The sequence below is a fragment of the Emydura macquarii genome, unplaced genomic scaffold, assembly GCF_026122565.2.
Source record: "Emydura macquarii macquarii isolate MOO-44397 ecotype Brisbane River unplaced genomic scaffold, CSIRO-AGI_Emac_v2 contig_312, whole genome shotgun sequence".
NCBI classification, from domain to species: domain Eukaryota; kingdom Metazoa; phylum Chordata; order Testudines; family Chelidae; genus Emydura; species Emydura macquarii.
Window position 1 is genome coordinate 7,884,629 of NW_027130449.1, and position 13,002 is coordinate 7,897,630.

At 46.5% G+C, this 13,002-nt stretch overlaps 1 protein-coding gene across 1 annotated transcript in view; it reads left to right on the forward strand.

Moving 5' to 3' along the window:
• The window catches only part of SCN3B (sodium voltage-gated channel beta subunit 3), a 29,889-nt gene extending 18,794 nt beyond the window's left edge, over window positions 1–11,095 (forward strand). The window contains exons 4-8 of the mRNA XM_067564602.1: window positions 4,144–4,307; window positions 6,657–6,882; window positions 8,193–8,331; window positions 9,153–9,248; window positions 10,516–11,095. Of these exons, the coding sequence (XP_067420703.1) occupies window positions 4,144–4,307; window positions 6,657–6,882; window positions 8,193–8,331; window positions 9,153–9,216 (593 nt within the window). The 3' untranslated portion in view covers window positions 9,217–9,248; window positions 10,516–11,095. The remainder of the gene's footprint in view (window positions 1–4,143; window positions 4,308–6,656; window positions 6,883–8,192; window positions 8,332–9,152; window positions 9,249–10,515) is intronic.
• Window positions 11,096–13,002: the final 1,907 nt, after the last annotated feature.

Genomic DNA, 13,002 nt, shown 5'->3' on the forward strand with positions numbered 1-13,002 from the left:
CAGGCGCGGCGGGGCTGGGCTGGGCTGGGCTGGGCTGGGCTCGGCTCCTCCAAGCAGCCCCGCGCTGGGCGGCTGCAGCATCGACGGGCGCCTCCCGGCCAGCCGCCTCCAGCGCTCAGCCGGATAAAACGCGGCCTGCCCGGCGCCTGGTCCGGTGGTTGACGGGGGGGAGGAAACGGCCCCGCTGTTAGGTCAGTCGCCCCACTGGGGGGGTGTTTAGTGGCCTTGTCACAGACCCCCCCCCCCCCGGTTTTCTAGCGTGGCGGGGTGTACCTGCTTCCTCCCCCCGGCTCTTCATGTCAGACGCTCCGCGTGGCTGTAGCATCCCACTGGTGCCGTTATCCCCGTCGAGCTGCGGGAGGGGTTGTTGGTTATGCTGGGTTGTGTGGAAATGCCTCACGGGTGCCAAGCAACGTCCGACGTGTTCTTTGGATTTCCCCGGGAGGGGTTGGGCTGTCTAACACTCCGACTGGCATATTGCCCGAGGGACTGAGTCACGCCAGTCCCAGTGTGGACCCCGGGTCAGCACAGCATTGAAAGCCTGGCTTCATGAAGCTATAGCTGTCTAAGCAGGGCACACATCCAGGCTGCAAGAGCTGCCTCTTCAAACCCCCTGCTCAGCAGACACAAAGGTTGGCCCCTTACGGTCCCTTCTAAGCCTATGATTCTGTGGTTTGAGATTTGAAACAGCAGCTCTCACAGCCCTTGAGAAGCCCAACCACTGGGTTGGAGAGGGTGTCCCGGCCTCTCCCTGGCCCCAATATTATTTAATTAAAGTGGAACAGCTTGAACTGGCAACGCTGCAGCTCTGATCACTGTAGCCCACACTCTGCCCCACTGATTAGGGCACTCACCTTGGTGGTAGGTGAGCCCTCTTCAAATCCCTTCTCATCAGGCAGATGGGGCAATTAAGACCATTAAAATGGCCATAATGCATCAGACCTTCTGACAGTGACCAACACCAGCCGCTTCAAAGGCAGTGAACACAACAAAGCAATTATCAAGTGATCCATCCCTGGTCGGCCCCTCCCAGCATCTGGCAGTCAGAGGTTTAGGGATGCCCGGAGCACGGGGCTGCATCTCTGACTATCTTGGCTAATAGCCACTCATGGACCCCTCTTCCATGAACTGTCTCATTCTTTTTTAGAACCCACTTATAGTTTTGGCCTTCGCAGCATCAACTGGCAACTGGTTCCACAGGCTGACTGTGTGTTACAGGAAGAAGCACTGCCTTTTGTTTGCTTTAAACCTGCTGCCTACCTACTAACATTGGCAGGTGACCCCTGCTGCTTGCCCTATGTGAAGGAGTAACTAACACGACCTTATTAACTTTCTCCACACCAGTCGTGATTGTATAGATCTTTATCATATCCAACCTTAATTGTCTCTTTTCCCAGCTGAAGCAGGTTCCCCCCACCCACATCACCAGCAAGGACCCTAACCACTAGGCTAAAAGTTACCTGGGAGGCCTCTGCTTCCTCCCCCCTCTGCTGTTTTGTGGGGTGTTAGGCAGGTTTGGTGCTTGCCCAGTATGTGGGTCAGGCTGGTTCAACTTTTTCCTCAGCTTGCTGAGAAGGGACTTGAAGAGCTTTCTCTCCTTCCAAGTGAATATCCAGCTGCTGCACAGAGCGGTGTTCTGATGAGCTGTAAGAACCTCTCAACCTTTTCTGCTGAAGCAGTTCCACTTTCATTACATACTCATTGGGCCATATTTTCTAGCAGACCACCCTGTGTAGATTAGTGGACTGAATACCTGCCCAGCACATAGGAGAATGTGGTTTAGTTCCTCTGACTGAGAAGGGATTTGAACATTGAGCTTTTTACCTCTCAGGTGAATGGCCTAAGTGCTGGTTTAAGAGGTATTCCGATGTGGGGCTCTCTGTCTTTTATGGAGAAGGTGGGCCACTTTAATTACATATTCATTGGGCCACAAGCTAAAGTAATAGTCCTATGTAGTCTAGTGGTTCAGTTAGCTGTTCTGGTTCTGGTGCTGGTTCAAATCTTGCTCCTGGAGTGGGTGTCGGAGTCTTTTCTTTTGACGCTGCGCCTCTTTCGCTACATATTAACCGGAAGCGGGCTGTCTTGCAGAGCGCTCGATGCTGTGGGGGTTAGAGCGCTCGCCTAGGGCCTGGCTGAGCCTGGTTCAAATCCCCCTCTGCTGCCTTGTGGGAGGCAGTCTGGCCTGTGAAAGGGGAGCCCTTGTACTGGAGCAAGGGGCGTTTCGCAGGCCCTCTTGCTGCTTTTTACTAAAGAGTTATTGCGGATTTACGCCAAAACGCCCCCCTCCCTCTTTTGTCCGCTGTGATCAGGATAGGCACCCAGGCTGTGGCAGCCCCCAGGGCACTCCCCTTCGACATTGAGGGGCGTGAGCTGGGGGCTTCCACCTCCTAGGAGAGAGTCAGGGTGGGCCGCCCTTGTTAGAGCCCCCTCCCTTTCCCAAGAAGACAACGGCTCTTGAGAAAGAGAGGGGGCTCGCCCAAGGACGGAACACCCTAAAGGACAGTCCCCACGGAGGCCGGAAAGCCCGGTGCAAACCCCTGCTGAATAAGCAGACTGGGGATTTGAACCCGGCTTTCCGACAACCCAGGTGAGTATCCTAACCACTGGACTAGAGAGGGAGGCTAGCATTAGGCCTGGCCCAAAGCACCTTTAACTAAAGTGGAACGGCTTCAACAGGCCGAAAAGAAGGAGAGAGACCTCACCAACACTGTTCCAGAAACATTAGGGTTTATCCAACAGGGCAGATTTGAACACAGCACCGACACCACGGACATACAGCCTAATCCCCAGACTACAGAGGGAACTACAAATTGCAGCTGGCCTCAATAACATTTAGGTTTACCAGCTTCCACAGGCAAGAGGACTGGAACTCTCATTGCTACACCAGATATATTCAGGCACAACCACCAAGGCTGCATTCATCACCTAGCCAAAGCCCTTTTTAAGGCCAACATAGCAGGGATTTAAGCCCACACCTCCCACAACCCAAGGTGGTAGCTAAACCACCGTACTATAGACCAAGTCTTGCTTTTGTTTTTGGCCAAACAGTATTTAATTAATGTGGAACAGTTTCAAGAGGCAAAAAGCAAGGGAGCTCCTCCTTACTATACACCAGAAACCAGGGCGTGCATCAGAGATGCCAGAGGCATCTCTTCATGGTTCCTTATAACATGCAGAAGGGGAATGTGAAAATGCAGAGTTCTCACAACATAGGTAAGCAGCCTAACCACGCAATATACTGGGTGGTGCAGGCTTTGTCAGCTGAAATAATATTTATTTAAAGTAGAACACCTGCAATAGGCAAAATCAAGGGGGGTCCTGGTCCCATCACTATAGGAAAGAGGTTGAAGATAACAGTCAATCAGCATCTTGATAGAATGAAGACATATATGGCCACATACAGAGCAGACACTACTGATGATGTTGCCCATCCCATGGCAACATGAGTTTACATTGTGTCATGGTGGCATTTATGAGCCGGTGGCTCTAGTGCCTAGCTATATAGAAGAGGATTCTACCTTGTTACAGAGGGAAATATTTTATACTGGCCAATTTTTGAGCTGACCTAATTGAAAGCATTTTTGGACAGGCACACGAACATAATCTATAGCTTATCCAACTGCCAATTCTGCCTGACTCCCAGCCTTTTTATACTTAAATAAAAATTACAAAACCACAAAATTGGAAGGTTTGAGCCTCGTGAAGCCTACAACAGCACCCTGAAAGATTCATCCCATTTCACTTAGAGCAGAATTGCTCTTAGATGCTGGATTCAGAAGTTGTTCTAATATATGAGACAGTAATGAGTGGGTGAGATCCAATGTGTAATGTTGCTTCTTCTCCAAAGTAGCATTAATTACTCTAAAAAAAGACTGGCAAAGCAGATGCTGCTGCAGGGCATCACATGTTGTTAATTATTATTAATTACATATTAATATAGTTCAGCTTGGAGAAAGAAGCTTTGTAAAATTTGATGGTTTAGATTTTCATCTGTTGTCAATGAGCACTAGTAACAAATCAGATGGTTTTCCATTGAGGTTTATAGGTCTGTAAATGATGCAACCTGAATAACAGATCACTTGTTTTTCTCTGCTCTCTCCTGTGGCTCTCTGTCTGCTGCTACTCTATCCCCATTGGCATCAGTTGGTGTCTGTTCTCCCGTCTGTGTGGAAGTTCCTTCGGAGACAGAAGCTGTCCAAGGAACTGACATGAAGCTGCGCTGTATCTCCTGCATGAAGAGGGAGGAGGTTTCTGCCAGCACCCTTGTGGAATGGTTCTATAAGACTGAAGGCGGGAGAGATGAGCTGGCATGTATATTTGCTAACCTAATTCACTGCTTCCATAGCCCATAGTACAGATAGAGGAAAAACGTCCAAGAAATATATGGGTGGAGAGAGGCAAAAAGGAGTGTGCGTGCATTAGCTTTGGTCCTGTACTTTAATTTTTGGTGAAGATCATAGAAGGAAAATAAGAGAAGCAAGTGTAATTTGGGTTATGTAGTTCTGTTACTTTTTGTTGTTTGATTTGAGAACAGACATGTCAAGGGCACTCACACATTACTGAAGATAACAATTCACCTTAAGTTATTTAACCCCACCTTCGCACTGCAGCATTTCCATTTATATAGCACTTTTCACCCAGAGATACCAAAGCACTTTACAAACATGGTCTCATAACTGTCTCCCCTCACATCACTGATCCATAAACTGAGATGTTATTTGTCATGCAGAAGCACTCAGAAGGCCCATACACATAGTAAAAGAGAAGCTCTTTTCTAAAGAATTTACAGCCTAAATAGACAAGACAGTTGAATAGCGAGAGGGGAAACAGGCACTGAAATGTGAAATGACATGTCCAAGGTTTCATAGTTGGTCAGTGGCACGAGTGCAAATCTGCATTCTGTTTTGCTTTAGGCTACTTACAGGAGCAGACAGCCGACATGTTTCCCCCCAGGGCACAGATCCCAGACTAGGCTTAACAGGCTGCTGCCTGGGACAGTCAGAGGTTGCCAGAGGACAGTAATTTGGCTTAACCCAAACTGCACCGTGTGACTGCAGGGTAGCAATGCAGTCAGTCGAAATGGCTAGGGAGTGCGCAAGTACAAGATTGGAGGCTGCGCTGCCATATCTCGATACTCTCTATTACACGGCAGTTAGCTGGCTGAACAGTCTACATAAAAATTGGGATGCATATGAAAGCAGTGTCAGAACCAGGAATAGAACCTAGGTGTACTGATTCCTGACCCCATGATTTAACCCCAAGATCTCACCTTCATTCCCAGCGATTGTCCTCTCTGAGTCAAATCTTGTCCCATTGAAACCCATGGAATCATAGCCATTGAATTCACTGGGACCAGGATGTAGCACAACAGAGCTTGTTTACCTACCATTTTAATGATGGCACAGTGACATCTCTATGGAAGTTACTCCATCATCTGCTTCCTGAAGCTCTGTGTGCACCTCTGACTTCTGCCTGGGAGTGTGTTGGAACAGGCCTTCTAAATGAGTTAAAATAGACAGATATGAATATGATGGAAAAGAAGCAACTGGTTTCTTAGCTAATGAGTCCTGAGTACTTTGGAGGCCTGAATATATGCAGCTCTTGTGTATCTTCATATGTGCATGTGAAGAATTAGATTAAAGCCTTTGTTCCATCCAGAGAACAGAGGAAGCTGCATGGTGAGTTCCAAATACTCCCCCACTGTTTGAGCTCTGATCTGGAGGGGCCACTTGAGGAATGAGCAGGCAATTCAGGGTTGGCTTATCTGCTGAGCATGCTAATGTGTGACTCAGGGCGTTTTAGTGACATGGACTGTTGCCCACTGGGAACGGGCAAGAGGGGCCACATGCTCTCACCAACCTCCTATATACCACAGTACAGTGCTTCTCATATGAGCTTCTAACAGGCAGCCCATATGCCTGTATGTAGAGGAAATGGAGCGATTTTTAAACACTTGCCTCCCTTCTACACCTGCAATTTGTAGGCGCAAGTAGTTGTGGGTGCTGTTTTGCACCTGCAGTTATTTGTGGGCACACGTTAGGTCATTTAGCCGTTAAGTACATGCTCTGTGGGTACAACCATTCATCGAAATGATCTCAAGTGCAGAACAACTTACGCTCCTAAAGCTGAGAGTGCAGAAAGGGAGGCCCAGGTCAGGGCAGGCTGAAGTGCAGATCTCCAATGCTGATGGCTTTGATAATAAATCATTCCATTTATCATTATCATGCTTTCAGTTTTCTCTTGCAACACCTTTATTTGAATCACAATTTCCAGTGCTTATCAAACACAATGGTTTGTATTTAACATGGCAGCTTGATCTCATGGATTGAACACTAGCCTAGGAGATAAGGATTCCACTCCTGACTCTGACCTGCTTTGGTCTTGGACAAGTCAGTTTGCTTGTCTACGCCTCATTTTCCCCACCTGTATAATGGAAGTAATTCTATTTGCCCCTTTTGTAAAGTGTTTTGAGATCTCCAGATGAAGAGCACGATAGAAGAATAAAGTATTAACACATGATGGTTCAAGAAGAGAAATCTAAACCATGTGATAGCTGGGCACTGTTGGTAGCTGGAGGGGAATCCCAGGGTGGAGAGTAGGATGTACCCAAGAAAGTATAGGTGACTAATGACCGCTTCCCCCCCATTTCTCTGCAGATCTTTGAATACAGAAAAGTACATCATGAATTTCCAAGCCGCTTCAGTGGCCGGCTACAGTGGAACGGGAGTAAAGACATGCAGGACGTGTCCATTAATGTATTAAATGTGACCATGAATGATTCGGGGATCTACACCTGTAATGTCACCCGGGAGTTTGACTTTGAGATTCACCGCCCATTCTTCACAAGCTCCAGATTGATCCATCTCACTGTGGTAGAGAAGGGTACGGCGGACTGGTGGAAATGTCTTGTCCCATTAGCGTGACCTGTCTTACCAAGGGTCAAGTCTATTGCAAACCAGACAAAGCTCTTTTCAATGGTATCCCTGGCAAGGGGTGGGGAAGTTGCCAACTGCTGGGTTATTTGCCAATACTTCCGTCTCCCCAACCACGCTTTCTTACAGCAAGTCTGACATAGGCTCAGATATGAAACCTTGCACCTGTTGCGCTAGGCGTATTCCCAGTTTTGGAGCTCAAAAATGTATCTGAGATGTAAGCAAGCTGGGCTCAGCCAGCAGCCCCAGGGCAGGGGAACAACCAGAAACATGGGGTACAAAGCAAAGTGCAATGGGCTTCCTGGTTTTCAGCTCAGTACACGATCTACTCCCAGTGCATTTGCTGAATTGATGATGGCTTCCCACCACCCCCTTTCTCTTTTCCTCCCTCCCCCACTGTGTGCGCACCTCTTTCCATCTCTCTGTCTCCCTCTGTTTCTTTCCTGCCTTCAGCTGCGCATTCCTCTCTTTCTTTACATACATCTCTCCCTCCCCCAGTCAGTGAAATGCTGGCCATACTAAAAGTCAGTAGGAGTGCTGTCACTGACTTCAGGGGGCCAGGATTTCCATCCCATATCCATCCCTGCTGTGAATCTTTTTCCCTTTCTTGCCCCCTCAAGTCCTGCTACTTCTTGGTCTCACGCTCCTGTCCTCATTGCTGCACAAGACATCTAATAATGCACCAGAGATGAGAAAAATAAAGAGCACCCAGAAAACAAATCAGCATCAGGATAAAATGGGTTAAAATTGGTGTGCGCGCTCTTAGTAGAACATAACTGGAATTAGTGGCAAACATGAATTGTGTATTTTATTGCATGCACGGTGGAACAGCTGATGGGAGTCTCCCCATATCTAAACCCTGCCCCTCAGGCCAGGTTGAGGTTCTTCCTCGACTTCCAGCATCTGGTTTGGGGACAGGAGCAGACAACTTCTGCTGCAGTGCAAGGAGATATGCAGCAGCTATACTGGCAGGCCCTGTTCTTTGCTTAGCCACAGCCTCCTAAGCTTCTTCAGAGCTACTTGTTCAAATGGCATCAAGACCCTGCACCCATTTTCTGCAGAGTACTTAGCCTGCTGGCCTTCGTTCCAATAAGGGAGGTGTTTAAGCCTATAATCCTGTATCTTCTGTTGCTCATTCTTGCAGGTAACTTTATCTGGCTGAAAACAGGAGTGGGCTGGTTCTTTGAAAAGCAGTTTTGTACTCGACCATCCTCTTAAGACACCAGTGATTTTTTTCTTTAAACTCTGTTTCCCCACCAGCTGGAGAAGACTTCACATCAGTCATCTCTGAAATTATGATGTATATTCTCCTGGTCTTCCTCACCTTGTGGCTGCTGATTGAAATGGTCTATTGCTACAGGAAGGTCTCCAAAGCAGAGGAAACTGTCCAGGAAAATGCGTAAGTAAAAACCCTACAGACCTCCCCATACATGAGCGAGCATCCCACCTTCAGCAGAAAGATCTGGATGGTTCAGAGAGTTCACCAAAGGATCTGGCCTCAATTAGAAGCATTTAGATTTTGTATTCGTTTCTGATGGGTGTTTGCTGCATCTCAGAATCATTGCAAAATGCAGCATGATTGAGTCTCTGCTGAGAGAGGCCATATGCTAGTTTAGCAAGGGACAATGTTACAACTCGGAATGAAGGCGCACTAACCAAGCTGCATAGAGTCCCATGACTGGAATGTCAGAAGGCACCTTGTCAGAAGAGTGCAGGGGATACTTTCCCCGGGACATACTTGCAGTATGCCTAATTCATGATCATAAGCATCACAAATTATTTTTTAAAAAGACTGAGGCAAAGACATTTCAAGCTTTAGACACATGGGGATTATTCCACAATTTCCACACTTTATATTTCCCTCATATATACATCAGGTACCAATGCCTTTTGTGTGCAGTGGGAGTGGGGAGAAAATATTCCTAGGCCTTTATCCTGGGTCAAACTCTGCACCTGCCTTTGAGGAAGAAGTACACTGCAAACATTTTCTGAAGGGGCATTCTTTGCAATGAGTGTCACCCTGCACTTAGCTCAGCTCAGGGCAGCTAAGCTTTTTCAGAGGTGCCAAGTTACGGGTGCTCGGCGCCTTTGCAAATCAGGACGTCAAAGCATGGCAAGTCTCAGTATGTCCTATCCTTCAAGCAGCTCAGCTTACGTTTGCAGCTAGCACCCACATAGGGTTCTTTTTACCCATGGTTAGCGCTCTCCTTCGATCTGTAGGACTGACTACCTCGCCATTCCATCGGAAAACAAGGAAAACTGCGCTGTGCCCGTGGAGGAGTAGCCAAGGGTAGATGAGACATGACCCGCAATAAGGTATGCAAGCTTGATACAAAACAAGGGTGTGGCTAGTGCATTGTGCACATAATGTGGTTGATTCCACCCCCCACCACTTGTGGGGCACCTTTAAACCACTAGGGAGAGGTGCACTAAAATGGGGAGGTTATGTCATACTGACAAAAGGCTTGGAGAAATGGGGGAAAATATCTATGTATCCCAGGCTTGCTTCGTGTCTGACACTTCCGCCTTGGCCCTAGAAACCGTGAAACATGTATAGATTAATCTAAATGTATCCACAATTATTAACCTTAATAGCAAAAGACCTGGCTATGCCTTAGCCTTGTTCTGCCAAGAATGTATTTATCATAGACATGAATATGCTCCTATCACTACAGTAGATGAACACTTAATATATTTCTCCTCACACACACACACACCCCCGTGAAGTAGGGCATGGCTTTATATCCATGTTACAGAGGGGAAACTGTGGCAGAAAGAGACTTGCTCAAGTCACACAGGAAGTCTATAGCAAAGCAGGGAATTGAACCCAGTTTCTCCACCATACAGCAATTTTCCAATAAAGATAGTTGAAGCTGGGTCTATAGGGGCCAGCGGGTTCCCAGCTCTGTGGCAGCCTTGGGATTTCTGCTGCTAAGTGAAATTGGCATTCTTGACAATTTTATATTTTGTTTCAGGAACACCGCATTTTGGGGTTTCTGAAACAAAACTTTCAGGGATCTGGGAAATGCTGGTCAATCTGCTTCCATTCTCAATCACAAAGAAAGCAAATGTGACAGTAACAAAATCCCCAAATTTCAGCCAGCTAGTCCAGAACCCCAGGCTAGTGCTGAACCATTCCTTTACTGCTAGCTACAGTCCAGCCCTTCACACTTTGTAGGCATTCTTCTAATGCACCCTAAAGTCACCAGGGAACTCTGGTTTGGCTCTGGTTGATCAGTGTGTGGGGTATATGCTCCCCTGACCATCTCTCCCCAGTTAATACAAAACCAAACCTGCTCCTGGTGCTATTTCAGGATTGTTTTGTAAATGTTGTTCCCGTTATTTCCAGAAGATGCTGCAGTGTTTATATTTTCAGCCATAGGGCTCCGACCTAAAGTGTAGAACTCCAAGGCCCCTCTGTGTTTGATTATATGCGCTATTACATTTTTAACAATGCAGCTGTCTGTGCGGTCTCCCAGGTGCTGTGAACAGCGGTAATATCCGTTATCATGATATACAAGACCATGCCTCTGATAAGGAAGCATTAATCACAAGGTGGGGGGTGGGCTTCTGTTCCTTGCAGGAACTCTGACGTTGGAAGGACCAAGTCACTCCAGCCAGGTTTGGGAGAACTACCGCACCAGGAGGAAATAAGGGAAAGTGTAAATTCTCTTCCATTTGCCTTGGACTTTGCACAGCCTTGACTTTCGGCTTCATGACTCCATTTGCTAAAGGACTCTCCTTTGAAGCATGCTGAGCAAAGTGGGTTGGGATGCGGGTGGCACTGCTCCTTCCTAAGTTTTGCCCCCACTGTCACCTCATGGCTTTGTAAATACTACTATCATTTATTACTCCCACCACTTACCTTTGCAAAATGTGCTAATTCAACACTGCAGCGCTTCGCGGTATGTCACGTTACCCTAACACACATGACCAAGAGCAAGGTCATTTTAGCATGGTGCTCAGCCATTTAGTAAAGCTTAAATAGTCTCTTTAATTAGTAAATAGAATATCCTAACTTTGCACCACCCAATTCTTGCTGTCTCCCATTCAAATGCCTGTTCCCCATGCCACTCTGGACCTTAGGCTACTTTTGCAACCATGGGACAAGGATTTGGAGTAAGAGAAGGTTTGTAGCAGCTTAGAGCTGCACAAAGTGTATGGGAGACAAGCAGTGATGGTGCCCAGCAGGCAGACAGTTAGTGGCCAGCAAGCTGGGGTGTAAATCCACAGTGCACTAGCTTGCCGTACACACCCTACTCCTGCATATTACAAGTTCTATATGTTGTGCTTTGACCTGCTACAGAACATTTAGCACATGAAGCAGGGTTCTCACAGCCAGTTAGCACACAGCAAGCTAGTGCGATGTAGATTTACAGCCCAGCTTGCTGCACACTAACTCTGTATAGCCATGCCCTCAGGCTGAAGCAACACTGCTAATTTGGGATTCCCTGCTATAAGTTGCAACAATTTCAAGAAGTGATTGTTTCATTTGGCAACTTGTTTGTCAGAGTTCTAGATGTCTCCATTAGCCTTCCTATGTTAACTTACACAGCAGATAAGTGTTTGCTTATCCTGGAAATAACCTCTATCAACTAGTGTTTTGCAACAACCACAGGAGAGCAACCTGGGAGAGGATACTCCTGTGTGAGGACACTTTGCTAATTTCAGGAAGAGAGTAAAAGGCCGGAGCCCCTGAAGGGAGGAGAGAGAGAATCTGGTTTAGGTAAGCAAGTGAATGAAATGGACTGCTTATCCCCAAATGGGAAAATGATTATGAGGCTTTGGAATTGTGGAGCTTTTTATAGCTAACTGAAAGTCATGGTGGGACAGTTGAGCCACCTAGAGGCATAGAAGGGAAACAATGCTTATTTTCTCCTGTAGCCATTATTATTTCTTGTGATAATTATTCACCATGCTGAATACTTGGCTTTAGTCTGATGTGACCTAATATTGCGGAGCAATTCTCGTGCAAATTAAGTTTCACTTATAAACACACACAATTTGTTGCAGATACAATAGCAAGGTGGGTTTTTTTTGGCTTTATTAAACACAAAACGTTTAAGCATGGTGATTGAAGTTTCCCATTCAAAGCATTAATCTTAGACTCTGACATTATTGGGGAAAGCATTTGTCTATGTACAGAAGTCGCACATGAGTGTGAAATGCTGGTGAATGCCATTTATCATGAAATGGGGAGAGTTTTTGCTCCTAGCAGATAATGTGATATCCCTGCTGCAATGACTCCTATACAGCTTGCAAGAGTTAAGATGATTCTGCCACACAGACTGTTTGCTCCTAAATAAATAGTAAAGCACTCGCTGGCCCAGGCATGCTTCCTGCATATGGAATTCCTCTGCTTTGTTATGCATAAATGCAGAGTACACATACAAAGTTAGATAGGTCCAAATCAGAATTCTAGGTGGTGGTTATTCAGAGTCCTAACCAGGATCAGGAGCTACAGACTGCTCTGATTTTTGTAAATTTAAAACCCAGTTCCAAACAGACCTGACCCACAGGGTGTCTGAAACTGAACCCCCGTCTTACAGCTCGAGCTCATCTATAGATTAAGCACGCTCCATTAACAATGCCTCAGACTGGGCACTGGTTTCTTAGAACCCAGTGTTTAAATGGAGGAAGAACTCTCCCTTATTTTGGTTCTATTGGATGTCTTCATTTTTCCTAGGCCAGCTTATTCAGCCTAAAATGCTATGGGACAAACACTAACGCTTAATTGGAGTTATGGCTCCAGGATTTCATGCTTGACTGTGACACTCAATGTGCTGAAGGCATTTAGGCAAATTACTTAACCTCCTCGATTGTTAGAACTCCTTGAGAGCCTACTTAGAGTAAATGAAGGGCTGTTTTATTCCACAGCCCTTTCTGATTTTCTCAAACTGACCAGGATGCTTTTTTGTGCGTCTTTCATCTTCCACTAACCCTGCAATTTATGAAGTTCTACAGCAGACAGACATGACTACCCGCTCGAGTATTTTTAGGTAGGCAGAATTTATGTATTGGGAAAGCTGTATTAGGACTCCTATCTTTTGATTGAAAAAGGAGGGATGAG